A 27390-nucleotide genomic window follows, 5' to 3' on the forward strand; every position below is an offset into this window, starting at 1 on the left:
GGACAAAAAGCCGGACCTAAACAAAAAGCCAAAATCGACGGAAAATTGATATTGACCAGCAAAAAAAAAAAAAAAAAAAAAAGTCCTTTCCCTCACGCCCTCAATCCTCGCCTGCACTCCCCCATCCCCACCTCCAAACTCCAGAGTAACCCCGGCCATCCCAGGGTAAGGGCCTTCACACCGGGACAGCCTGTGGAGCCTAGAGGTTTCAGGCACTCAGATCTCCAGGGGGGACGTTCTAGAAAGTTCCCGCTGGGCCCGTTCAACTCGTGAGGTCTACGTGGGCGCCAGGGCCTAGGAAAGGTGGCTGGCGGCCTGCGTCCCGTGCCCCAGGCCGGGCTTCTGGTCTCGAGCTCCCGCCCTTGACAGTCCTGAGCCGGGGCGCGTCGCCGAGGCCCCCCCCCCGACGGCCCGGGGCGCGCTCCCCGACGTCCCCAGCAGGCGGGCGCTCGGCCTTTCCGGGCCCGGCGGGCGAGCCGAGGAGCCCGGCCGAGCGCCGCAGCTGCGGGGCGGCTGACCCGTCCCCGAGTCGCCGCCGCCCTCGGCCCGCCCCCGCACCTGCCCGTCCGTCGGCCGCGCACACTGGCGCCCCCCGCCGCCCGGGGACCCCCCCCCCGCCCGCAGGGCGCGGCCGGAGCGCGCGGAGCCCGACGGCCCGGGACTCGCCCCCGCCCCCGCGGCGCCCGACTGGCCCGCGGCCTGGGGGGGCGGCTGGCACCCGCGCCCGGGAGTCACGCCGCGGCAGCACCCCCACCCCCGCCGCCGCCTGCCCCTCTCCCCAAAGGTCCGGCGCGCTAATTACTACAAATTGAAACTAATTAAGCTTCTCTTCCCTTTCCCATCACCCCGGGAGCGTCGGCGAGACCCGGCCCCCGCGGGCGGGCGCACCCCGCGGTCACCGGGAGGGGCGCCCGGGGGCCGCGGGGAGGGAGAAGCTACGGTTCCCGGCGCGGGGGGGGGGTGCGCCGACGGGGTTACACGTCGCGAATCCGCTCGGGTCTCCTCAAGAAACCGAAGTTGTTTAGATTTTTTCAAATGTATACATTTGCCAATGCCTGGATAAGTGATGTAATGACATTTGTCGAGTTAAGATCTGCCACTTGGATACCCCTCACCGCCTTTCCATCACGGTGTCTGCCTCTTCTCTCTCCCTCTCCCCCTTCCTCTCCCTCGCACACGCACACGCGCGCGCACCCCCTCCCCGCGGGCACACCGGGGAGCCCGCCCCTCGCAGCCGGCGCGGGCTCTGGCTCTCGCCAACGCCGGCATCTCGGACTCGGCACTTGCCACGAACAGTTTCCCTCACCCTCCGAGCCCAGACCCCCAGACCCCCGCTAGCTTCAAACTTCTGTCTCCAGCACGAACCCCGCCGCCGGTGCACCCCCCCGCAGGCCCCCGGGGCCCGCCCCGCGGCTGAGGTGTGGCGGGAAGCCCCGCGGCCGCGTCCTTAACCTAAGCGGGGAAACCCGAATCCCCCCAAGGAGCGCGTCCAGCCCGGGGGCCTGGGCCAGGAGAAGCCGAGGAGGTGCCGGGCGCCGGGGCCCACCCCTGGCCTCTGGGGGGCCCCTCTGCTGACCCCTCAGCGCCCGCATAGAGCATTCACACTTCCTTTTGTTAAACATATAATTTTTTTTTTATTTTGAGCGTGACACTTCTCCACTAGATAGCAAGGAAAAGTGATAACAATTACACATTACACAAAAGTACTGTACCATTGCCTTTATCTTGAAGGTTTCGGAAGCCTCTACAGTTAATAAGTTAAATAAAGGGCTTGAGTACATAAATATTTGTCTAGGAACCCTACCGTATCTACAACACAGTAAGAATCTACAGGAGGACAAACTTTTACCATACCACGCTGAGTGCAATTGCGTTATAACATTTCAAATATACAAAGCTCTGTTCTTTTTTTTTTTAATAACAATGGTATGTACAGAATCAATAATCACAGTTTGGTGACTTCAACAGTCCATATTCTAGCAGAGTATTTCCCTTTGGTTTGATATAAAAACCTTGGTTGGTGTATGATAAAGAAGAGAACAAGAACAAGACGCCCCTTTCTGTTAAGTGCACTGTTAGCTATCTTACAGATTCTCATTCGCTTCCCTGGCCCTGGCTTCACACCGGGGCCCACGCAGGGGAGATCAACTTAGAGCGCCAAAATGCTGTTTAAAGGAAGAAACAAAATAAAAAGCTAAGTGGGGTGCCGGGAGGGAGAGAGGTTGGGTTTGTTTTTTTTGTTTGTTTGTTTTTCTTTTTTTTTTTTTTTTTACTCTTTTAACTTCAATACCAGGCGTCTTGGAGAGAAAACCTCCCCGATGCTTTCAGCAAAGTAAGAACGGGAGCGAGTGGACGCTGGAGAGGGCGCGAGGTTGGCAGTGGCGGGGCGGGGCGGGGCGGGGCGGGGGACAGCCGGCCGAGGAGGTGCCACGTCCGGTAGCGCCGGGGCTGCCTTGCCCGCGTCCAGGCAGCTGCGAAGGCGGCCGCGCTCTCTCAGTGCCGTCTCGGGAGTGTGCTGGTCCTCTGTTTCCATTTGGTCTTGAGTGGTGCTGAGTGAGGTGACCTTTCGGGGTGCGCCCGGGGCGCGAGGGAGGAGGGCAGCCTTTAGCACACCTCCTTGCCCGTGCTGGTGCCCGGCAGGATGTTGAGCTGCGTGAGCTGCGCGGCGTGCTCCTTGGCCTTGAGCCTCAGCGCCGCTATGCTAGACGCGCGTCTGTCTGCGGCCGCGGTGGCCGGGTCGGCCAGCGCGCCCGACGCCACCGCGCCCTCCACGGCCGGCGTGGGCTGTCTCAGGAGCGCGGCCGCGGTCGACGCGCTGGTCAGGGGGGCCATGGTGGAAAAGAGCCTGCGGGGAGAGCAAACAGCGCGGTCACGGCCTCGGGAGCGGAGCGGTGGCCGCCGCCTCTCGGCAGCCGAGCCGAGGGCCGCGAGCGTGCGCGAGGCGCGGCGGGAGGCAAGGCCGCGGGGGCGGCGGGGGCGTGCGCGGGGGGCTGCGGCGCCCGGGGGCCTTTCCTGGAGCGGGGGGCCACGCGGGCAAGGCCAAGGGGCCAGGCACCCCGAGGGCCCGGAGCCGGGGCGCAGGCGGGTCCTGGGGCCCCAAAGCCAAAGGCGCGGGCGCCTGGATCGTGTGGCTTCGCCTAAGAAGGGGGTGAATTCTCGGGCCGGAGCTCCAAGGGCCAGGAGGGGGAGGCAGAGCGAAAAAGGAGAAGAGGACACGGGGGGGGGGGCTGGGATCAAGCCCCACCGAGACCCACGCTGCTGACTTCGCGCTCTCCCGGGGCGCCTCCGCCCACAGGGCCGCCCTCCCGCGCCAGCCCGGGGCCGCGAGGTGGGGGCGGGGGCGCCGCCTGCTGACTTCCGCTCCACGGGCCGGCCCGCGTGGGGCGCGGCGACACTCCCTCCCATCGCCGTCCCGCCGCCCCTTGCCCCAGAGAGCCCCCGAACCCCGCGACCTCGCGCGCGGTGCACGGCGACACCCAAGCCTAGCCCCCCAAGCCTGGGACCCCGGTCCGTGCCACCAACTCCGGGCGGCGCCGGGATTGCTTCTCACGGCGCCTCCACCGCCTTCGCACCGCACTGCGGACCTGCGGCTGAGGCCAGAGCCCCTCCAAACCCCCCAAGCCCCCCCCTCCTTCCCCCCCCCAGGGCTCTGGCTCCAAACTCCCACAGGGCCAACTCGGAGTTTCCAGGATTAGAAATGAGCCCACCTGGCTTCGAGGGGGGGAGCGGGAGGCTCGCCCCCAGCCACCCCCCACGCCCTCAGGCCCCCCACCGCACTGCTCTTGCAGCCTCCCCAAATCTCCCAGTCGGGCACTCCAGCCGGGCTTCGCCAGCTTTTACAAGTCACTTGTCGGAAGGAAAAGGGGGCTGGCGGGGGGCGGGGGTGGGTTTCGGGGGACACACGACTTAAAGTTGTTCTCCCAGAAAAAACAATACAGTGTGGCCTGGAGAGGGTGTAAGATGCCCTGGTTCCATAGGTAAACTGAGTCACTAACTACACTTCAATGCCCTCTCGCTGTTTATTTTATTGGTTTGTTACATGAAACTACTTTTACTTAGCGTCTTTTTTTGAAACTTTTCTCTAAAGATGATTTTTGGTAAGTGGCTGCGCAGTTGGATGAATCTATTATTTCTTTGTTCTCCCAAAGAGAGATCATTGAAGCTGCATTCAGTTTTATTTTCACTGCACTTTCCAACTTAATACATCCCTCCTTTGTTTCTTTGTCTGGGTGATAATACAGACTTTTTATTTCATCATTCGATGTTCACTTAAAGAAAGGGAATTATAATATACGATGAACTGTTTCTTTTATTTCGTTGTCTTGTGCCGCGCTGAGGGTCGGGGGGTTGCACATATGGGGGTACGGTTGGCAGCGGGTCACTTGAGTGACAGGGAAGTTAGAGTCTGGGGAAGAAGAAAGAATTCTTTGCACCCAGAGGGCCCGTGGCTCCCGGGCTCGTGTGGAAACCAGAGCTGTGTTCCTCTGCCAGGCTTTGGAGCATGGGGAAGGATTTTTGCAAAAAAAAAAAAAAAAAAAAAAAAAAAAAAGGCTGACAGTCATCCCAGCTCTGCAGGCTACACCTGCACGCGTTTACACACAGACCACCTATGGCCCCGGCGGCGGCTGGTGCCTTCGATGGTACTTTTACAGCTTTCCCTGAGCACTCCCAGTCGTCACGGGTGTTGGCACTGCCACCGCCCTCCCCTCTGCTCCTCGGCCCCAACTCATTCCCTTCGAGATCCACACAGTCTGAGGCAAAAAAAAATTAGAGAGTATTTTCTTTGGCTAAATCTGAGGGTTGGCCAAAGAGCGAAGACGTGCGTAGCCGCTGCCGGTCTCCTGCCTCCGGCCTCCTCCCTGCCCCCAGCCTGTGTGCGTACGAGAGACAGACAGACAGACTCCCCGAGGCCGCGCGTTACCTGCCGAACGCCGGGCTGATGAAGGCCGGGTGTCGGAACACGGCGGCTCCGAGGAAAGTGCTCAGGCCCAGCGGCGCCCCGCTGGGCGGCAGGCTGGCCGAGCCCGGAGGCGGAGGGAGGCTCGGGAAGGCGGCGGCGGCGGCGGCGGCGGCGGCCGTCCAGGCCGAGTCGAGCGCCGGGTGGTGCGGAGGGAAGGGGCTGGCGTCCAGGTAGGGGCTCAACGGATGCGTGGCCGACAGCGGCCCCGGGAAGGGCAGCCCCGGGGGGTGGGTCTGCGCGCCCGCCTTCTCCCGCTTGCGCCACTTCGCCCGACGGTTCTGGAACCAGACCTGCGAGGCGGAAAGAGCCGGGTCGGCGGCGGGGTTCCGGGGGCGGCGGGCGCTCGGGCCTCCCCCCCCCCCGCGCCCTCCCCTCGGCGGAGGCCGGCGCCCACTCGCCCCCCGGGGCCTCGGCTGACTCAGAGCCGCCCCCCGCCCCGGAGCCAGATGGGGGCGAAAAGGAGCCCAAACTTAGAGCCGGCAGGAGACAGGGGGCGAGCAGGGCCTTTCCAGCGCACATTTGGAATAGCCTAGTTCCTTGCCAAGTTGGAAGAAAGCGGTCCCCGGTGTTTAGAGTTGGGGAAACTGAGGTTTAACCGTCTCCGCTGCCACCTGCTCACTATGCATCTTTAGGCACGTCGCTTAAACCTCTCTCAACCTCAGTTTTCTAATCTGTAAAATGGTGATAATAAAACTTTACTCATAAGGCTGTTGATGTGGAATGAATAAAATACAGCATGTGCAAGCTCGCCTTGGGCAGTGACTCTTGGCGGGGGGGGGGGGGGGGGGGCAGCCACCCTGAGATGGCCACACGTCAGCCCTCTGCTGCGCATCAGCTGTTTTCGCCTGTCTCAAGTTTACCCGGGAGCCTGCAAAGTCCCTGCTGTGTTGAAAAGGGGGTCTCGGGGAGGTGGTTCACTTATTCTTTCCAGAAATAGTTCTTGAACACCCAAGAGCACTAAGCTGGATTCGGGAGCTTGGGGAAAACTAGGAGGGAGGGAAGAAATGCCCCAGCAAACAAGTCTACGTTGTAGCGGGGAAGTCCTCTGGGAAAGGAAACCTGGGGCCTGGCGGCCTGCTATCTGCAGGGGCTCACTGCAGGGCCTGGTTCCACCCAGGAAGGCGCCGACTGCCAGGCCCGGGTATGCAGCAATCCCTGGACAAACAGAAATCAGGGTGCAAGCTACCTGTCGACGTGAGCTAACAGGTCGTTTATTTCTTTGCGGGACTTGGTTTAAATAGGTTATTTAAATAAGGCAGTTCTAGGCTTGCGGGAGGTTTCCAGCACAAGGTATCTTCCTAATTGTTAATAGAAAGCAGTTTTAGTAGAGACCTTTACCTGAAATGTGGCAGCTACCATGGTCTAAAAATAACTCCCAGGAGCATGAAATTATTTTTATGTGACCTGCTCATCACACCCACAGCTAATAAGATATGCTCCTTCTCCCCTGAAGGCATTAATATTTTTAGGCTTGGGTTGATGCCTGCACACAAGTCTAAAAATTAAGAATGAACTCCAGGGCTATACAGAGTTATATTAAAATATAATGTAAGTGATCCCCGAGGAATTTGTGTGTGTGTGTGTGTGTGTGTGTGTGTTTAATTTCAAGACATCCATGCCTTTGATATATACACACTGTAGGTTGTCTTACTAGCACTGGTATCTAAGCTTGGCTTGACTTCTAGACAGCCACCTAGGGCAAGAGAAATCCAGAATCCACACCGGTCGATTATTTAAAATTCCGCTGAAAAGGGGCCCATCCGTAAGATTCCACAGCCCTCAAGTAATCTGTCTGTGAATGGGAGAAACACTCTAGTGTGGAAATTCAGAGGCTTGAAAAGGTAAGACTCGATGGGACGAGGCTGGGTGGGCAGCTTTTGTGTATCCAAATCTGTCTAGACGAGAATATCCGCCACTCCTCGATGCCAGTGAAAGGAGTAAAGGAGGGGAGGAGGCAGTGGATGCAGAATGCCCTCAAAGAACGTGGAAACCTTTTCCAGACAGATCGTCTCTCCTGGCTCCACTGCAATCATCAAGATGTCCCCCTGCAATTCCTCATTATTGAATTAATACCTCTGAGGCCCCCCAAAGGTAAACGAAAGGACTCTAATAATTCATATTCACTTAATTACATCTTCTCCGGTGAATAGGGAGAGAGGAGAAGGGGAGGGGGCGCTCTCTTTCTTTTTAAAAGTTATTTAACTTTCCCACGACTCGTTCCCCTGAGCTGAAAATACGGAGTTGCTGTCACATCTCTGTTTGACAATGGAGAAATGTGTCAACAGAAAGGAGGGGACAGGCCTCATCATTAGCCCTCTAATGCAAGAAGCTGTTGTGTATTAAATGAGCCATATGGAATTTATTGTGCTTTATCAGCGCTTGATTTTGACTGTAAAGTGATTCACTCAGCTCCTAACCCAGGGACATCTGTTTTCTGTTGGCCATCGGGGCTGCCCAGTGTTGATCGTCTCTTTGGTTATGAGGCCCGGGTTGGGAAATGCACTCTGGTATGGGGCTGCAGACACCTTTAATAGCATTGCACTCGCTCCCTATTAGATCAATGTGCGCTCATTGCTATAAAAAATGGGAAATCAAATAGCATTAGCCAGCTCCTTGTGCGGGCGGAGGGGAAATCAAACAGCATTTTGCCTTCAAATGGCCCTGTTTGTTCTAGCACTAAGTGGGCTTTTATGAAGCCCGATTGGAGACTTAATCGCAGCCAAATACCTGCTTGGAGCTGAGCGGATTTGTCTAACAACCAAATCCATGCTCCATCCCATTATTTCAATCAGGAGAAGTCAGTCCTCCGATTGTTTCCTCCAGGGGCTGTGGAACAGGGGAGGGGGGGTGCGGTGGGGGGTAGCTCCTGACAGCAGCGCAGGGACTCTGAGACCCCTCTTCTGGTCCCGGACCCCTTCCTCAGGGCTCCCAAACCCAGAGATCTTCCCCTTCCAACCTCCCAGGTCTTCACATTTTCATCTTTTTTGTGCATAAGGGTTTGAGTCTGTTTTTCTGATTCTGTTTCTCTTCGTTTTATAAAGGGGGCCTCATCCCACCCCAATCCATTGGCCCCCTCTCTCTCCAACCCTTCCCCCTACCCCTCCCTCTCCCTCTCCCTCCTCCCTCTCTGTGGGCAGCTCACCTGGACTCGGGCCTCAGTCAAATCCAGCCTCATGGCCAATTCCTCCCTAGAAGAAAGCGACACAGACAGGAGGTCACATCAGGCTCCAACAAGCCCTTCTCAAGCCACTTTCCCCTTGCTAGCAGGCCTCCTCTGTCAGGGTCTTCCCTGGCTGCCTGCCCTCACCCCCAAACATATGGGCATCTCATGATCCCTTCCCCACCAAAGTGCCTACTATTTAGTTGAAAACAAAAACCTACGACACGTTGCTGGAGATGGGATATTACACTGTAGCATCCTATATTCAAAAGTGACAAGGGTGGCTTCTTGAGTCTATAAGCCTAACTGGGCCCTCGGATTCGCCCTCATTCTCCCTGAAGCCAGAGTTAGACAAGAAACACGCACACAATGCTCACAGCCTGTTCTGTCCTAATGGTACCTGGGACAGGTACTCATGCAAAATTTGTTTTCCGGCCCTCGGTGTCTTTCTGCCTTTAAAATTTTTTCCAGTCTCCCTCCTCCTCCCCCCTCCCGCTTTTCTCTCTCCATCTCCAGCTCTTCGCCTTTCCTTCCATGTCCCTACCACCCCCCACCCCCCTCCCCGCCTCCCTCCCTCTTCCCCTTAGGTCATACTCCCCATTACCCTCTGGAGATACGTTAAGCTTGTTAAGAGTTCAGTGGGGTAATTTTTTGATTAAACAAAATTCTGCGCACCTCCTGACTCCAGTGCCCACTACAAACCCTGCCCATCTCAGGGGGAGTCAATTGAATGAAACCCTACCCCGTCATTGCAGTTATTACTGCGACAATTAAGGCAAATAGGAAACCATTAAGATGCTGTAAAATGGCTTACGACCTGTTTACCAAAAATCTGAGCTCCAGAGAATAATCGGCTCTACCCCCGCTAATATGAAAGATTGGGGGCTGCTCCAGCCTGGGACCCAGGGCTGCACTGTTGGCAGGCCCCCTCATCCACACCGGAAACTTCAGGACCAGGAGAAAAAACGGTTCCCTAAGTGCTTTCCGTTGCCCCCTGCTGCAGGGAGCACCAGCAAATCTGAACCGGTACTTTAGGCTGGCTTCCCGCCTGAGCCAAGGGGCTCTAAATAAGCCCGAAGAGGAGCTGCCCCCCTCCACATACTGTGGTTCTCCCCCGAGAAGCCAAAGGAGGGCAGACCTGGATGCCAACTGACACCTCCTCATTTTCTCCTGTTGAAATACACATGTGTCACAAATGCAAAAGGCAGATCGGCCAGTTAGCTATTTGATAGCACACACTGATTTGGAAATTTATGCTCTTTTTTAAAGATGAAGGGACGGGATGATCCAGAGGAGGACCAACTTTAGCTCGAGGGACGATCAAGTTTAGCGTCTGCCAGCATCAGATCCACACTTTTCCATTACTGATTAGGAGAGAGTTTGGCAATTACTTGCCAGATCAACACCACTTTAGAGTTGGCTCGGGCCTCCTGAGGTCTGAGCAGCGATTTCTCCTCCGGTTCAAAGGGGCGGGCAGCTTTCCACGTCTAAAATGCATATTGAAAAGCTGCACACGTCTTGAGCGAAGGAGCTGCCCGCGCCCCAGGAGCTCTGCGCCAGGCAGACCCCCTTCCCTTCCTTCCTACCCACTGAAGGAAGTTTGCCCTGAGCCTGGCTCCTCGCGGGAGCCCAGACGGTGGCCTGGGGGTGGGAGGGGAAGGCCCCCAGGCCCCCAGGCCGGCCAGCGCCCCATGTTGGATGAACGAGTCATCCAAGGGTCCGGTCATCTCACCTCTTTCCCCAAAACACTCAGGCAAGAGGGAACTGGAGCGTGACCAGGCGGAAACCCCGGCTGGACGGCAGTCCAAAGAGAAACATCCCCCAGCTGCGCGGTCCACTGTCGGCCAGGCTGCCGGCAATCACGGCCCGGCGCTGCAAGCCCGCGCACATTAACGGAACGCCGGGCTTGGGGCGGGGGGCAGGACAGTGGGGAGAGGCGAAGATTCCGGCTGCTGCCCCGCAGACGTGCAGGCACCAAACCCTGCCCAGTTCCGACTCCCCTCCGTTATTTCAGAAGTCCTCAAACGACAGAACTTGAATCTTTTGAAAGGCCTTTCCCGCGGGCGCGGGCTCCAGCTTCCCTGAACGGCGACAGCGTAACCGATACCCACCGGGCTCCTGGGCAGCGGGCGGGGGTGGCGGGCGCGCACCACACAGCGGCCAAAAATAGCCCGCGGCTCGGCCTCGGCCGCGAGGGCCAGCGGCGCTCCCCGCGCCTCCCGGGGACCCGGCGGCCACCGCAGCGCCTGGGGGCCGGCGTGCGTGCTCTGGGTGCGCGCGCCTGCAAGCTGGCGCTCTCGGCCCCTCTCTGGAGAGGCCATTCCTAACTAAAACTTGTCATTTGAAAAATAAATAAATAAACTGGAGAGACTTGGGGAAGGCAAGAGATCCCAGTCCAAACTTAAAACCCGGAGGAGGGGTGGGGCTGGGGGCGGGTAGTTTTAGTGAGCAGGGGTGGGTGCGACGGGAGGGCACACCTGAGTGGAGTCCGGGAGCCAAGTCCCGGCCCCAACCCGGAGCCCCGGCCCGCCCGCCTTCCCCTCCGGGCCCGCTCGCGCTCTCCGCCGGCCGCCGCCACGGCCGCCCCGCTCTCGTACCTGGTGAAGACGTCTGGGTAGTGCGTCTTCTGGAAGGCCCGCTCCAGTTCCTCCAGCTGGTAGCTGGTGAACGTGGTGCGGTAGCGCCGCTGCTTGCGCTTCAGCAGCCCCTCCTCCGAGTCGCTGCCCGCAGACAGGCACACGCTGTCCTCGCCGTCCTTGCCCTCGGCGTCCTCCGGGTGCAGCAGCAGCTCCTCCTTGGGCGATAGCTCCCCGCCCTCTGTGGCCACGGCGGCGGCAGCGGCGGCGGCGGCGGCGGCGGCGGCCACCGCGCCAGTGGCGGCCACGGCGCAGCGCCGGGGCTCCTTGAGCAGCGCGCGGGCGTCGTCCTCCAGCAGCTCCTCCTCGTCGTCCTCTAACAGCTCCTCTTCTTCGTCTTCGTCCTCTTCATCCTCCAGCAGCTCCTCCTCGTCGTCCTCGGCGCCCGTACCGCCACCCGCCGCCGGGGCGCCGCCGGGGCCGCTGGCCGCGCCGAGGCGCTCGTCCGGGTGCGCGGCGCCCCCCGGGCCACCCAGCTCGTCCAGCGCGGGCGGTGGCGGCACGAAGGGCGCCCCGTTCTCGCGGTACGACTTGCTGCGGCTGATGCTCACCTGCGGTGCCTGGCTGATCTTGAGCGTGTCCCAGGCCGCGGCGGCCGCCGCCGCGGCGGCCACAGCGGCCCCCGCGCCGTCCGGCCGCTCCCCGGGCCGCGCGGTTGGCGGCGGCGGCGGCGGGGCCTCCCCGCGCGGACCCGCCGTGGCCGTGGCCGCTGCCGCCGCCGCCGCGGCCGCGGCCGCCGCCGCCGCAGCAGCGCCCTGCAGGAGGCGGCCCCCGCCCGGGCCGTACAGGCGCCGCAGCTTGGGCGGCAGGTGCAGCTCAGCCTCGAACGGGGCGCTGCTGCCCTTGGGGGAGCCTGCGGGCAAGGGAGAGCGGTCAGCGCGCCGGCCAGCCGGGCGTTCCCGCCGGGCCGCCGCCCGAGGCCGCCCCTGCGCCGCGCTCTCGGCCCCAGGCCCCGGCCCCCTCCTCCCGCGCGCTCCCGGACTCGGACCCCCTTCCCCTCCTTCCCCACTTTTCTGGCTTTTTCTTTTTCTTCACGTCTTTCCCTTTCTTTTTCCTTCTCCTTTTTTCTTGTGTCCTCCCTCCGTCCCTCTCGTCTCTCCTTCCCCTCTCCCTCCCTTCCTTTCATTTTTACCTTCCTTCTCTACGCGTCTCTCCCTTCCTTTCCTCATCTTTCTCCTCTCCCCCTTCCTTCCTTTTCCTTTTCGTGAGCTTTGCCCACTCGCTCCCCTCCTCCTTTCTTCCTTTCTTTTTCTTTCCCTTTGCTCTCTCTCTCTTCTCTCTCACACTTTTTTCCCTTCCCCATTTCAGGGCAGGGGAGAATCTGAAAACATTCAACAACTAAAAAAAAAAAAAAAAAACACCACCACCACCCTGAAAACTTGGCGCACGACCTCTGGCTGCTGCTCTGCCACGCAGGCCCAGGCTGGCGACAGGGGCACTGCCCGTGGGCGACCCCTGAGGGGGCTGAGAAGGTGGCCCGGTGGCCCTGAGCGCGGGCCAGCCCGACAGCCCGCAGCGGGAGGGGGCCGGGGGCTCCCTGCACAGAAAGGCAAAGAAAAATCGTCCTGCAGAAAATGGGCCCGGAAGGCCTGGGAGGGGGTTATAAGGGGGTACAACAGGCACAGGTCGCTCTTTCCCTTCGAGGAAGCGCCTGGCACAGGTGCCACTGCAGGCTAAAAAAAGAAAAGGAAAAAGTCAGTTTTATTTTAAACGGCCCCTTCTCGCCATCTGCTCCTGTCCTCCAAGTGGCCCTGCGGCTGGACCGCTGGTTTTTGGATTTTAAAAGAAACCAACCATTCTTTTTCCCTGTGATACTTCTGCGGGCAGCTCAAGGCGAAACTTGAGTGTAACAGGTTCGGGGCAAAATGACGGGTTGTTTTGGAATTTTTAATTTTAGGGGGAAAAAGCCCCCAAAACCTTAGAAATATTTCAACTCTAGTTTTAAAAATAACACAGCAGAGAAAAAAAATAGCACCCAGAAGCCGAACATTAAATACATTTCAAATACAATAAGGAGCATTTGGGTAATCCCTGGGAGATGTTTTCTGCAAAGCTTGGGTTTAAAAGGTCACAAGTAATCTACAATTAAAAAAAGAAAGAAAGGGCGGAGGGGGGGTGGGGGAACACCGCGTTTAAAGAAATCTTCCAAAGAGGAAAGACCGAGGCTCACTCTGCCTGGAGACCCCTATTCACAGCTTTAGGGGTTCTTGTCTTCAAGTTGTTACAAGGTCCACCCGGCACCTGCTGTTTCTGACCTGTCGCCCCTCTTCAGAGCACCCCCTGAGGCCACCACACGGAGCATTTAAACGACCTAAAGACCAATACCGAGAATCTAAGCCCCCCTCCCCCCGCCCCCAAGCGAAGCACGGCCTGTGCTTCAGGAAGCTGAGGGGAAGGGAGAGACAGACCCTGGCGAGACGTGTGCCGCTCTTTGAGGCACCAGGCCTCGGAGTTGTTCTCTCTCTTTCCTCCATCTCCAGCTTGATAACCCCAGGCCCCTGGCCCCTGAACATCCAACATCCAAACCGGTGCCCAGCGCTCTTTGCAGGTGCCTGCCGGGCGCAGCCTTACCTTGCACGGCCTTTTCCTGGTCGGCGCGGCTGGCCAGTGGGGCGGGCAAGCTCTGCGCGGCTCCCAGCAGCCGCATTTTGCAAGGGCTCCTTCGGCCCAGGATGCTGTCGATGCAGTAGGAGGAGAGCAAAGTTGGAGATTTACTTTTGCACTCGGGCCTCTCGGAGCAGCCCTCCTCCTGGTACTGATTGCTCATGGCTGGGGCTTTTTCCCTGGACGCAGAGAGCCGGGCCGCTGGCTGCCTCTCCTGGAGGGTGGGATGGATGGGGGTGTGTTGGGGAGTGGGGTTAGATGGCTGGTTATAATGGATATTACTGCGATCTCTGTGCCTCTCTGCCTCCCTCGGTTGCTGGCTGCCGGCTCCCGCCCTGCACGCGGCCCGAGCTCGCCCTCTCCGCGCTCAGGACAAGCTGTAACAAGTGTAGTGAGCGGCGGGCGCGGAGCTCTGGAGTCTCTCTCCTCCACGTGCTGAGAGGCGCCCTGTGATTGGCTCTCGCCAGAGGCCGGGCTGCGCCGGGCTGCGGGCTCCGCGCAAAGCCTGGACTGGAGTGCGGAAAGGCCGGCGAGGGGTGGGGGGGCGGTGGCAGAGCTTTAGGAGACGGCGGGCACTCGCCCCGAACCGTTTTTTTCCCTCTCTTTTTTATGTTTTTAACTAACAATTCTCTAAGTTCTCCATCTTCTTCCTGTAGACTCCCCTTTAGCCCATCAGGGCTGGCCCGTAGCTCTAGCTTCTTCTGATCTCAGGCCTGTGGGTGCCACTTGGGCGACGACGTGCGCCCCTTCCACCAACCGGAGGACCTTGCTTCCTGGAGGCGAGGCCTTGAGGCTCGCGTTCAGACCGACTTGGTACTTTGCAAAGCCAGGGTTGCGCTCCTGGGACAGCCCTTGATCTCAGGGCGCCAGGTCGCCGTCCGCTCTAGGCCCGACGGCCTCCCGGGGTCAGGGTGACGGCCGCGAGCCAACAGTTGCTGTCTGGGCGTTCGCTTTCCTCCTGTGGCCCAACGCCCTGAGCTGTTCGCCTCCACCCTGAGCCGAGAGATTGTTCTCGGGTTGGCGGCGTCCCCCAACCTCTCTCATCTCAGTCTTTAACTCTGGAAAAAGTCCCCTTAGGGACAAAGCTGTGCCAGAGGCGCGCGGCCTTCACTAGAGCACCTACCGGGCAGGACGGGACAGGCGAGCGTCAACTGCGGAGTCTGGGAGGCTCCCCTTCTTCCCAGGCTCGCTTCCCTCTTCTTCCCGCAAGTTCGCCTCCATTAGGCGGTCACCCCGAGGCTGGACCCTCGCAGGTCTCGGTGCAGGGAGCGGACCTGTGGGGGCCCCGAGGGCTCCAGGGTGGGAAGGACCCAGGTTCGGCTTCTACCGTGCGTGAGCGCCTACGATTCTGACTTCTTCGGGCCTGGCTCCCACAGCAAAGGGACGAGAATGAGCCTGTGGTTGAACGCGGTTCTTACTTCCTGCGCGTCCAGCGCTGAGGAATCGAGACCAGCTGGGACTGACATTGGGCCAAACCTGGGCGAGGGGCTTAGCACGGACGTCCCCCTGGCCTGGGTGCAGGGCTCCAGGGCCGGCCAGGGGCCCCGACAATGGCAAGGTGGGGGCGACGGTGGTGGGTGGGAGAGGGGTCGGGGAGGGGGAATCCACGCCGGGTTTTCCGGTCTCAACCCCTTCAATGTGTCAAAGAGAAAAGCGTTTTACAAAGGATTATACTTGAATCACTTACAGTCAGTATTTAAAAATACAAGGATGCATAACTGGGATTTTTTTTTCCAGCCATAAACATCTGCATAACTCTTGGACGCTGGTGGGTGGGTGGCCAAACGATCGGGCTGGCTTGGCAGGAGAATTCGAGACACAACTTGAGGGGGAATGAAGGGTTGGGAATAGGTACATTAATAATGCTAATACTCATGCTGCTATTACTACTACTATTACAGGCAAGAGGAAAAAAGATGTCTCTCTGTGTCCCTCTTTCTGTTTTTTTAGTTTGAGTCTCACCAGTTTTTCCTACACTCAGATGACGGGGCTGGGGGACGGAGGAGTCCCTGAGCCACCCCTGACATTTGATTTCCTCTTAAGCCCTGCCTGCTGATCCAAGGCACCTGGGATCTTCTCCTGCCTTTCTTGCATTCTTCCCTTTTCCATCCCCACCAACAGTTCCAGTTTTTACACTGTCCCATTCGGCGTTCAGCTGCCACTCTGCGCGCTGATTTCCTCCCCAGCCCCGAGAGCCCACTCCCGGCAAGCGGGGCTCCACGCAGCTGTAAGGACGCGTCCGTCTCCTCCAAGGCTCCAGCCTCGCCTCGGACCCTCTCGGGTGTCCCCGCGGCTGGTCGCTGGGAGAAACGGAGGCACTTTTCCCTCCCCGGAGGGCCCTGCGTCGGAAATCCGCAAGACCCGGCTGCTGGGTGGCTCCGTGACTTCAGAGTCGGCTCCGCACACGCAGGGAGTGGGCTGAAAACTGAGTCCCAAATAGATCGTGTTAAACAAAAAGCGACACAAACGCACAAATCATTTCTGAGAGCCTAACAGGGTTTCAACTCTTTCGGTGGAAGATTTCTTTGCTTCCGTCTCCCTCCTCCCCCTTCTGCAGCTGTTCTCCTTTTTTTAAAAGAGAAGTCGGACTTTCTGCTGGGGTGTATTCTAATTTTAATCATCCACTGTAAAAGAGGAGGTTAACACAGAATTTCTGATTCTGACTTAATGACCCCTGGAATTAAATCTAATTCTATTAATGGAATATAATGTGTTTCTTTGGGAAACCTGTGTGAAAACACAAGCTTTGTTATTTTGTTTATTTTTGGTATTTCTAACCAGTCTTCCCCCAGTGAGGACGCTCCTGGGAAGGCACGTCCATTCACTTTGGAGAGAAAGGCCCCGACAGCCCTGAGATGATCTTTGTCACAATTCAATACCAACTTCAAAATCTACAATTGACTCTTCCTATTCCCGAAAGATTAAATTAAAAAAACAACAGAGAACTTTTCCAGCACACCCACCGGGAGACAGAACCTGCTGGCGTCTCCATGGTGTGTAACCAGAAAATGGGTTTAGGATATATGTGTTATCCTATCTGTTAATTTTATTTTTTTAAGGTAAGCTTTACACCCAACATGGGGCTTGAACTCACTACCGGATGATCAGGAGTCGCGTTCCCTGCGGACCGAGCCAGCCAGGTGCCCTTCCTATTTGTTATTTTAGAAAATAAACAAACAAAAAAGATACTTCTAATGTCTAGGAAGAATTTAATTGATTTGTTGAGTAGCCAGACTTGTAAGAATTGGGCTATAGGGTATGTATAAAAACTTTTAGGTTAGCCAATTTCATATTTGCTCTCAGCAAAATGACACTTCACCGTGTTTTCATCTCACTTTCTTATACCCACGAATCAGAGGAATTTCATTTTAGTGGTAATATTTTTCACATTTGTACTTGGTTATTCACAACTCCTGACTCCTCTAGTCTTTGGGGTCTGTAACTGTTGTTGTTGCTGCTTTATTTTTCCTGGGCTGTCTAGAAAACAATAGTTTGCAGGTTCATCTGCCTTTACAAATCAATCACTGAGATAAAAAATGACAGTTATGCCTGGAAGTGAGGGTCAGAAGTGTTTAAAACTGTTGTTTATAGTGAAAGACGAGGCTTGTTCCCAGGACTGGAAATAATAATTACCTAGAAGAGGCGGATGGAAGAAACCCCCTTTCCTTTCCGTGCTGAGAACTAATTCTACACTGCAGTTTCAAAATTATATTTGCAAGAAATTCAGGATAAGGGGGTGGCAGTAAATGTCATTTTCCAGGGGTGAAAATGTTTGGAGGAGAGTTAACCTTGCACACTTTGCATTTGAGATGTTTTAATTTGCTGTGCAGTATACACATAGATAAATAAGGCAGTGATGGGCTTCCAGCCTCACCGGACACTCAGGTCTCCTTAAATTATGCTCAACCTCTTCAAAACATGTATTTAAACAATAGAAATAAACTTCACTGGGGTCTGGCTACCAATTTGGAAGCCATTGGAAGGGAAGACAATAAGTCCTGATTACACTCAAGGATTCTCTGTGATGTGATATCCCCTTTGCCAAGTAATTTTGCTGTTTTATTTATTTATTTTCTTTTTTTTTTTTAACAAACTTTCATTCATTTATGGTCTTCCGCAACCTGCTAATTTAACACTGGAGCGCGTTATTGCAGTGTTAGGAGGAGAGAAAGAGGGAGAGAAAACAACAATACTGCAATGATCCAAATGATACAGTAGAATTATAGCAATTATAGTTCTACTTGTGGAAGAAAACCTTGCTGAGATCAGGCAAACAAACTGAAGCCTTGTGAGGATAACAAGCGTCGGGATTGACAGCCGGTGCTGGGAAGAGCCGGAGGGCACAAACAGAAATATTTGCCTCACCCCTACCCCCCCTTAACTCCAACCAGCCAAGGTTAACTTCCTCAGATGCTGCCTTCAGAGTCTTACCCACTTCGGGGTATACATTTCATGCACAAATCGTGGTCTCTCCTCGTGGAAGTCTGATAATAGGAGGAAATAGGACATAATCCGCTTGCCTAGCACTTGCCCCTCGCCTTGTCTGCCCCCTGCTCGCCCTCCAGCCCCCACCCCTGCCTCAGTCCTCCCCAAGGCTGCTGGGATCCGTCCGTGGACGGTGTTGTTTGTTGATGTGTTTTCCAAGGATCAGCCCTTGGAAACGTCCAAAGGGACTGACAACTTGGATTGCTAGGGAAGACTCCTTGGCGTGTGTCAGTGCCCCCTTCTTCGCCGTGTAGTCCGCCCGAACCCCGAGCTCCGCCAGCACCGCTCAGCTGGGAGAGGTTTGCTGGGAAGCAGAGCTTTCGGGAGCGTCCCGGGGAGCGCGGCCGAGCCCTCAAGGTACGGACGTGTGGGTGTGATCACTGCCTTGGGACAGCTCCCCTTATTTGCAAACTTTGTCACTCTAGGGTACCCTTCCGCAGGCTGCGAAGGGGGTGGGGAGCGAGAACCGGAGAGAAAGCAGACCCCACCCCCACCGCAATCAGCCACTCGGGCGGCCAACCGAGGCTTTTTCCAGCCCTGCTCTCCGCACAAAGCCGGGCGGGAGGGTCGCAGCTCACGTGTGCCCCGGAAAGGCGGGGGGCGAGGGGGCGGAGCGGGAGGCGCCCCCTTCTCGGGGGCGAGAAGCAGGCGGTTGGGCTCTCGCCCCGAGTCCCTCGGAGGGACCCCCCCATCTCCTGACGCACGGTTCCCCAGGTTTCCAGACCAGAGAGGGAAACTTGTCGGCGCCCTGTAATCACCACCATCTGGTTTCTCCTCTGCAGCCGCCGGACGGCGGGCCCCTGGGTGCGGCCAGGGTCGAGGCGGCCGCCGTGCGGCCAGCGTTGTTCCGCAGCTGTTGCTCCCGGCGCCCCCGGACCTGGGGGGTGTAGGGCGCACGGATCGCAGCTCACGTCAGGAGCAGCGAGGGACCCGACGCCCGCGTCAGTCCCGAGGCCCAAGCAGACCCCCGCGGTCGGCGTCCTCGCCGCGGAGCCCCCCTCTCGGCTCGGCTCGGCGCCACGGCCAGAGCGCGCCCCCTAGCGGGGGTCTCCGGGTGGGCCGGGCCCTTCCCCGCAGCCTCTGGGCGCTGAAGTTGGCAGATCCCAGTGATACTGCAGGAATGAATGGGGGAAGAAAACAAAAGCCTTGGAAACATTTCCAAGTGTGCAATAAAAGACCCATCTGTACCTTTCTTCTCCAGCGCGTTCGTGGTTAAATGCCCCCCCCATACGCGCGAGAGGGGAGATAATTGCTGGGTGGATTCTTGCTGGAGAACCTCAGGAAACACTGGCCCGAGAAGTGGAATAATTGGGGGTGGGGCGAGGCGAGCGTGCAGAGGCTGCCACACCAGCCTGAGATCTGAATCCGCTGTCTCTGGGGTATTTGTGCATGGAGTCCTGGCCGCCTGCGCCAAAAGGTTCCTCAGTCCCAAGTGAGGGGTCATCTGAAGATAGCGCCTCTAAGATTTCTTTTCTTTGCAGTGGTCTCTGTGGCACCCCCCCCCATTCTGGCTCTGAGATCCCTTCCCACCTTATGACTCTAGAATACCCCACCTTCGGAGTCTAGGATTCTCCAGTGTTTGCCTCAATGATTCCCGCACCTTCTGAGTCCAGTTCCCCCACCTCTGACTTGAGGGCCCTACTTTGTCACTGTCTGGCAATCTGGCCACGGCCTGCTCTACCTCCCCCAGGTAGTACCTCCCTCCAGCAGCATCTACCTCTGGAAATTGGCAACCCCAGAGTCCACCACTCTCCACTGCTCACAAATCACCTACCCCCACTTGGGCTGGTCAGGAAACAGAACAGAGAAAGGCAAGGTTCCTGTCCATCCCCCTTGGAGTTGTTCAACCTAGAAATGATGAGCTCTGTGGAAGCTCTTAGAACCTCTGGTGGAAAGTATACTAATGAGGACTTTACACAGATGAAAAACTATCAGTTCAAATCAATCCATAGCTTATTTCTTTTGCACTAGTGTGTTAAGCCTCGCTCATCAATCAGAACAACACAAATCGAGCTTCTCCAGACGTGCAGCGTCTGCATAGTCACGTCCTCAGCCCTGCAGGATTTTAAGGTCTTGCGAAGGCCATGAAAACATTTAATAGGTAAGGCCTAGGAAAGCGGGTCCAAAAATAGGAGTGATAATGGCTCTTTAGAGTCTCTTGTTTTGTGATGTGCCTCACTAATTGGGAAGTTCAACACGAGGCTTTCCCTGCCCAGAAAAGGCTGGTGTTTCAGAGTGGGGGGAGCAGATGGAAGGGGTCCTGTGGGAAGGGAGACGTGGGTGTCCCCGGGTTTAATTGAGAGTTGCATTGTGTTGAAGGGAGGAGGGAAGATGCCAAGGCTGAGCAGCGTTCTGTTCCCTTCGTCACAAAATAACCTGCAAGTAAAAAAAAAAAAAAAAAAAAAAAGGCCCGCGACTAAGAGCCGGCTCTGCAATAGATACCGTTAGAAGCACAGTGCCTCTGGAATAAAGCTATCTAATTTCCTGCCGCAAATCACTTACCCGATCAGAAAACACAAATAGCTGAACAGAAGGGGAAAAAATAGAGGAGGAGGACGAGGACGAGGAAGAAAGGCCCCGGAATAAAAATAACTGCGCAAAAGGGCTCGCATTCCACGCGCTGACAGGCGTCTCCTCCAAATCTGGGGCAGTCGCGTCCTCCCCCCTGCGGCCCCCCTCGTGCCCTCGGACTTTCCAGCCCCCCCCCACCCGGGATCCGTTTCGGGGACACTCTGCATCTTTGGGAGAAGGACGGCGGCCCCCCAGCTGCGAGGAGGGCGACGGTAGCGGGGAGCTGGGACCCTCAAGGCCTAGGGGCCTCCTGGGGCCGCGGGGGCAGGGCGGGCCCGCAGCACTTGGCCTCCCCGCGCACCCCGGCACCGCCGCTTCCCCGTCGGGAGGGAGGCGCCCCCACGTCGTCGCACCCGGGCCCTCTTGGGGGACGGGAGCGGAGCCCGCTGGCGCCGACGCTCGGCGGGGCGCGGGGCGGCTGCGGGGAGCCGGAAGGGCGCCCGCGAGAGGGCGCGGGCGGGGCGGGGGCGCGGGGACCCCGCGCGGCCCTCGAGACCCGGCCGGGGCGGGGGGGGGGGCGGCGAGCACGACGAGCTGCCCCGAGCAGATGCGCCCAAAGTGAGCCTGGGCAGGTTTTCTTTGGGGATTCAGTGAGCAGATCCCAGATTCTTTTTTTAATATTTTTATTTTTTTTGAGCGGGAAGTAGATTTCTCAGGATCGCCTGAAATGCTGTGTCGCACGCCGCCGAGGATCACACTCTTTCCCGCGCTTTAGACCTTGCGGGTCGGAGCACAGGTTCTGGCGCCCGGAGCAGCTTAGTCGGTCTTCTCTGCACCGGGGAAGGGCAGGAAGGCTGCGGGCGGGCGGGCGGGCGGGGTATTTTATTTGAGCAAATGACAACTGATGTTTCACCCTCCTGTGGGTGGGTGCTGATTGGTCTCCCCTCCGTCCCCCCCCCTTTCTTTATCTGGGCCTCATTTTCTTTCCTCAGTTCCCCCTTTGCTGCTATTGGGGCCATTTCAGTGTGTATCACTCGCCCAGCTTAAGGCTCGCAAAGCGCTAGGAAGAAATTAAAAACTGATGTATTCTGCTCAGAGAACCCCAAAAGGCTAGCAAGACTGAAACCCATAGTTCAAGTGAATTTGAGACCTAGGAGTGATTTTTACTTATTTCTTTTCATGGATAATAGAGAGTTGGTGTTATCTGTCACTGTGTGTTCTCTCTAATAGCTCCAAGACTGTAATCTAACAGGTGTAAAATTTCCCTTTTCTGAGAAACGAAGAGACCACCAACACCATCTTTTAAATAGTACAAATAGAAAATGCAGTTGTTGACAGTCTTCCACACTGGAGAATCAATTCCAGGCCAGCTTTCTCCCTCCCACCCTCCCTCCTTTTTCTTTCTTTCTTTCTTTCTTTCTTTCTTTCTTTCTTTCTTTCTTTCTTCTTTCCTTCTTTCACAGGCCTGGTTTGGGTGGTAGGGGGGTGTGTACCCCACACAGAGAATTGTAAACAAAGATCGGGCTGATTGAAATTCTGGGGCCCCAGGCAAAAATATCCAGAAAAGGCTTTTAACTCTCTGCCAACTGCAAAAGGGACTGATCATCAAAGAAAATGCCTGTCCTTTCTCTCACCGGCTTCCCTTTATCTCCCCCCAAACTATGGCCCACTTAGGTATTAGGCAGCACAGGCCCGGGCGGGCGGGGTGAAAGACTCTCCTTTCCCTGAAAGGCCTCTGTGCAGCAGGCATCTGCCTGGCGCCTGTTTTCCTCTCGGATGGGCCTTGGTCACAGAGGTTCATCTGCATTGTTCATTCCCCGGGCACCCTTGTCACGACTCCCCCGCCTTCCAAGCACCGGGTTTGCCCGGGCCTAGTGCCCACAGCAGAAGACGCAGAGGGGTCTCACCCAGAATGTTTTGTGGAGGACAGGAGAGGAAACCGGCCCGGGAGATGGTGCCCATTGAGCTCATCATCCCCCAGCTCCTGCCTGCTTCTCTTCACTCTTCTCGTTGCTTCTTCAGCTTTGGGATTGGAGCATTTTGATGTTATTTATATAAAGGAAACGACATCTGAGTAACCTTTTTATTGCGTTACACTAAGGGGAGATTGAACTATAACTTTGAAAATTGTGACATTCCAATGAGAGCTATATTAAATTGCTTAAAAACATTTTGAAGGCATCATTGGTCTTGTCTGTAGTGGTAAGTGAAACAAAGGAATTTCACAGCATGTTGGGTTTAACGCTAACTACGCTCATATTTAAGACTTGCAGCTATTAAACAGAAGAGAGGAGAAAGAGAGATGGTGACATAGTGAATGACAGGAGTGGAAGCAAGGACAGAAGACACTTTGGGGAGGACAATCCTGAAAATAATAGCTGGGACACTGGGCCTTGACTGTGCGCCAGCCATTGTCCTGAGTGCTTTTCACAATGACTCCTTATTTTCCTGAGAACCTACGAGGAACGTTCTATTATGATCCCTCTGTTACAGGTGAGGGAACCGAGGCAGGGAAGGTGTGACCAGCTGGTCTCAGTTTTCCTGCGGTTTGCCTGGTTTTCACAGGGAAAGTCCTGTGGCCTAGCCGGTCCCTCGTTCAGGGCCGCACTGGGGTGGTTGGTCATGCAAGGTCACAGAATTTTGCCCAAGGTCACAGAACTGGAGACAGCTTAGGAACCAGTGCGACTCAGCTCACATCAGCGGCCCTTACTCTGCAAAGCTCGTCCATTTTACAGATGAGTAACTCGAGGGTCAGAGAGAAATTAACTGACTTGTCAGCAGCCACACAGCTTGCCAGTGGCTGGCGGGACAGTACGACTGTACAATTCGGGACCTGGGGTTCCACATCCTTTCTACTCCCAGCTACCTTCTCCGAAAAGAGTTTTTGTAGAAAACAAGGTGGCTCTGTAAACATCTTAAAGATAGAATTAAGGGGCAGAAAGAGATGCTACCCAAGAAAAAGATGTATACGATATTCAGGCATGCAGATCATCACTACCTGGAAGTAACAGAACATGCAGAAAAAGGAGGTCACCTATATCGTAAACACAATTTATAATGAAAGAATTTAAAAATCGCAATAACCACACAAAGAAAATAATTATATGGAACATGCGGCCATTAGGCAGGGAACATTCTAACTCTCAAAAGCATTTGGTGTATTGTTCTGAGAGCATAATTGTTCAATCCCGATGATCATTGTTCCACCTCACTCCATCCTCAAACCTGGCAGCCCCCTGCAGTGTTCGGTGTTTCCAAACAGCTTCTCATGGGCCCTTCGCACAAAACTTCGAGAACGGCCTCTACTCTGTGCATAGAGTTTGTGAGCAGCTTGTGGAGCTGGGCATCGGCCAGGAGAGAACGCTGTCTCTTGGAACACAGCTCGTTGCAGAAATGCGGCTTGACATCAGTAAAGACAATCACTATTTGATATATTTCTTATCTTTGCAGGTCATCTCTGGGCGAGGCTTCGCAGTTAGCGAAGTTGTGATTTGGCCTCTGTCCCGCTGGAGTGGGAGGCAGGGAGGCCCCAGTGCCTATCAGAGTCCTGGCGGGCATCCTGCATGCCCAGAGCTTATGTGGAACTTCAGGGAAGAAAACATTTTGGAAATGCTGAGAAAACTGTGAAGGAGTTGCAACCGTAAACAGCAAATGTGCTAAAGACTGGGGACTTATGCAGAGCTAAAAGAGGGCAGGTGGAGCTTGTTCTCAGTTTTTTTTAATGTGAAGAAAACATTGGGCTGACTTCATTCTCGTTCTGCAGAGCTAAAATGCGCCTTACTGATTGCTCTTGTTGTTTTATTTAACACAAGCACCCGGGGCGGTGTGAGGATCAGGGCTTGAAGAGCCAGAGGCTTCTGAGAAAAAAGGTGAACAGCTGTGGTTCTTGTCGAATACAAAGCCTTAATCATGGTCTAATCATCCCCCCATATTGGACTTTGGGGTTAGTTTAAGTGTTTTTGGATTACAAACGCCACTGTAATGAGGACCGCTGTGCACCTAACTTACTCTTTTGCATTATTTTCAGGAACTACTTTGCTAAGAATGGGATTCGTGATTAAAGAATGTGAACATTTTAATGTCTCTTTTGAAATGTTGCTAAAAATTTCTCTAACTGGCCGAACCAATTTACACTGCCACTAGCAATACATGAATGTACCAGTTTTTCTATAACCTCGCCAACATTATGTACTATAGCCCTTTCCCCCTCAAAACTTGTTAATTTAAATAGCTGTATACTTGAATTCAGTTCTTCTAACTCCACGTTGGGTAACTCTCCCCACCCCCAGCAGTTCTACCTCTTGCCCTTGGCAGTGGCTTGAAGTACCAGTAATACGGCAAGGATAAATGGGAATAAAGGTGATCCCACAATAGGGCACACCTGCACACTGGGGAAGGCTTTGGGAGACATCCATGCCAGAAGGTGTGGTGTCTAAGACTTTAGGCTCTGAAATTAGTCAGGCCTGGTTTGGATCCCATTCTTTCCACTTTCAGGCTGTTTGGTCTTCGGCAATCTAGTTAACCTCTTGAAACTCAGTTTCCTATGAGATATACCGCCCTACACCTGTCAGAATGGCTAAAATCAAGAACGCAACAAACAATAAGTGTTGACAAGGATGTGGGGGGAAAGGATCCCTGGCGCACTGCTGGTGGGAATGCAAACTGGGGCAGCCACTCTGGAGACCAGTATGGAGGTTCCTCAGAAAGTTCAAAATAGAACTACCCTATAATCCAGTCATCACACTACTGGGTATTCACCCGAAGGATACAAAAACACTAATTTGAAAGGATATACGCATCCTGATGTTTATTGCAGCGTTATTTACAATAGTCAAGTTATGGAGCAGCCCAAGCGTCCATCGATTGATGAATGGATAAAGATGTGGTGTGGGGGGTGGGCAGCCTGGGTGGCTCAGTGGTTGAGTGCTTGCCTTCGGCCCAGGGCGTGATCCTGGAGACCCAGGATCGAGTCCCACATCAGGCTCCTTACATGGAGCCTGCTTCTCCCTCTGCCTGTGTCTCTGCCTCTCTCCCTCTCTGTGTCTCTCATGAATAAATTAATAAAATCTTTAAAAAAAGAAAATGTGGTGTATGTACACAACGGAATATTATTCAGCCATAAGTAGAATAAAATCTTGCCATTTGCAACAACACGGATGGATCTAGAGGGTATGATGCTAAGCAAAATAAGTCAGTCAAAGACAAATACCATGTGATTTCATTCATATGTAGAATTTAAGAAACAAAACAAATAATCAAAGGGGAAAAAAGAGAAAGACAAACCAAGAAACAGACTTTTTTTGTATATATAAATTTATTTTTTATTGGTGTTCAATTTGCCAACATACAGAATAACACCCAGTGCTCATCCCGTCAAGTGCCCCCCTCAGTGCCCGTCACCCAGTCACCCCCACCCCCACCCACCTCCCCTTCCACCACCCCTAGTTCGTTTCCCAGAGTTAGGAGTCTTTATGTTCTGTCTCCTTTTCTGATATTTCCCACTCATTTTTTTCTCCTTTCCCCTTCATTCCCTTTCACTATTTTTTAAATTCCCCAAATGAATGAGACCATATAATGTTTGTCCTTCTCTGATTGACTTAAAGAAACAGACTCTTAACTGTAGAGAACACAGTGATGGCCACCAGAGGGGAGGGGGTGGAGGGATGGGTGAAACAGGTGATGGGGATGAACGAAGACACTTGTCTGTGATGAGCACTGGCTGTTGTATAGAAGTGTGGAATCACTATTGTACAGCTGAAACTGATATATATGTTAACTATGCTGGAAATGAAATGAAAAAACAAAAAATTTAAATTATGAATACACACACAAACACATAAAGGCTCAGTTTCCTCAACCTGGAAAGTAGGAATGAGAAAAGTGCCTGCAGGCACGCTGTACATGCTACATAACTTGACTTACTTCGTGTGATGTATGAATACTGAAGTGCACATTACATATATTTTTTAATACTCATACAATTATGTTATGGAATACTAACTTGGTGCTGCAATTGCTCCATTAAACCGGTATTTCAGGGTGCCTGGGTGGCTCAGTCAGTTAAGCATCTGCCTTCGGCTCAGGTCATGATCTCAGGGTCCTGGGATCGAGCCCCAGGATGGGCTCCCTGCTCAGTGGGGGTCTGATTCTCCCCCTGCCCCTCCCTGCTGCTCATGCTCTCTCTCTCACTCTCAAATAAATAAAATCCTTAAAAAATAAAAAGATTATTCCTCTTTATACTCCTACTAATGACATTGATAACACTGGGCGTTTGCTTTCTTTATTTAAACAATTTGAGTATAGTTGATAGAATGTTACGTTAGTTCCAAACGTACGACACAGTAATTGAACAAGTCTTTATGTTCTGCTGCGCTTGCCATTACCTTCTGTCCTGATACGCTCTCTTACAATACCGTTGACTGTGTTCTTTGTGCTGCACCTTTCATCCCCTGATTTCTTTATTCCACACCTGGAAGCCTGTATCATCCACTCCCCTTCACCCATTTTGCTCGTCTCCACCCTCTTCCTCTCTGGCAACAGTTTGTTGTCTGTATTTACAGGTTGATTCTGCTTTTTGTTTGTTTATTCATTAGTGGTTTTTTTTTAGGTTCTACATAGGTAGAATCATATGGTATTTGTCTTCTCAGTCTAAGCTATTTCACTTAGCACAATACCCTCTAGGTCCATCCATGTTGTTGTAAAAGCGTGATCTCATCCTTTTTACGGCTGGGTAATGTTCCTCTATGCGTGTGTGTGTGTGTGTGTGGGTGTACACCATATCTTTATCCATTCATCTATAGATGGACAGTTGGGTTGGTTCCAATATCTTGGGTATTGCAAATAATGCTGCCATAAATATAGAGGTACCTGTATCCTTTCGAATTAGTGTTTTCATTTTGTTTGGGTACGTACCTAGTAGTGGAATTACTAGATCATATGGTAGCTCTATTTTTAATTTTTTGAAGAATCTCCATACTCTTTTCCACAGTGGCTGCACCAAATTACATCCCCACCAATATCACTGGGTATTTTCA

General features: G+C 54.6%; 1 protein-coding gene across 1 annotated transcript; it reads right to left on the reverse strand.

Moving 5' to 3' along the window:
• Positions 1-1625: 1625 nt before the first annotated feature.
• ARX (aristaless related homeobox) lies at positions 1626-13622 on the reverse strand. Its single transcript, XM_055338591.1, has 5 exons — positions 13328-13622; positions 10718-11609; positions 8103-8148; positions 4922-5250; positions 1626-2845 (listed from the first exon to the last, which is right to left on the reverse strand). Exons 1-5 carry the CDS (start codon positions 13521-13523, stop codon positions 2605-2607), a joined length of 1704 nt encoding a protein of 567 aa, XP_055194566.1. The 5' UTR covers positions 13524-13622; the 3' UTR covers positions 1626-2604.
• Between the last annotated feature and the right edge of the window lie 13768 nt (positions 13623-27390).

Source organism: Nyctereutes procyonoides, unplaced genomic scaffold (genome assembly GCF_905146905.1).
Source record: "Nyctereutes procyonoides isolate TBG_1078 unplaced genomic scaffold, NYPRO_anot_genome, whole genome shotgun sequence".
NCBI classification, from domain to species: domain Eukaryota; kingdom Metazoa; phylum Chordata; class Mammalia; order Carnivora; family Canidae; genus Nyctereutes; species Nyctereutes procyonoides.

Coding starts and splice junctions, on each gene's coding strand:
- ARX (XM_055338591.1), bottom strand. CDS start 13,523: ATGAGCAATCAGTACCAGGAGGAGGGCTGCTCCGAGAGGCCCGAGTGC. Junction 11,610..13,327: donor CCAGGAAAAGGCCGTGCAAG/GTAAGGCTGCGC, acceptor CCTTGCCCGCAG/GCTCCCCCAAGGGCAGCAGC. Junction 8,149..10,717: donor TACCCAGACGTCTTCACCAG/GTACGAGAGCGG, acceptor GCTTTCTTCTAG/GGAGGAATTGGCCATGAGGC.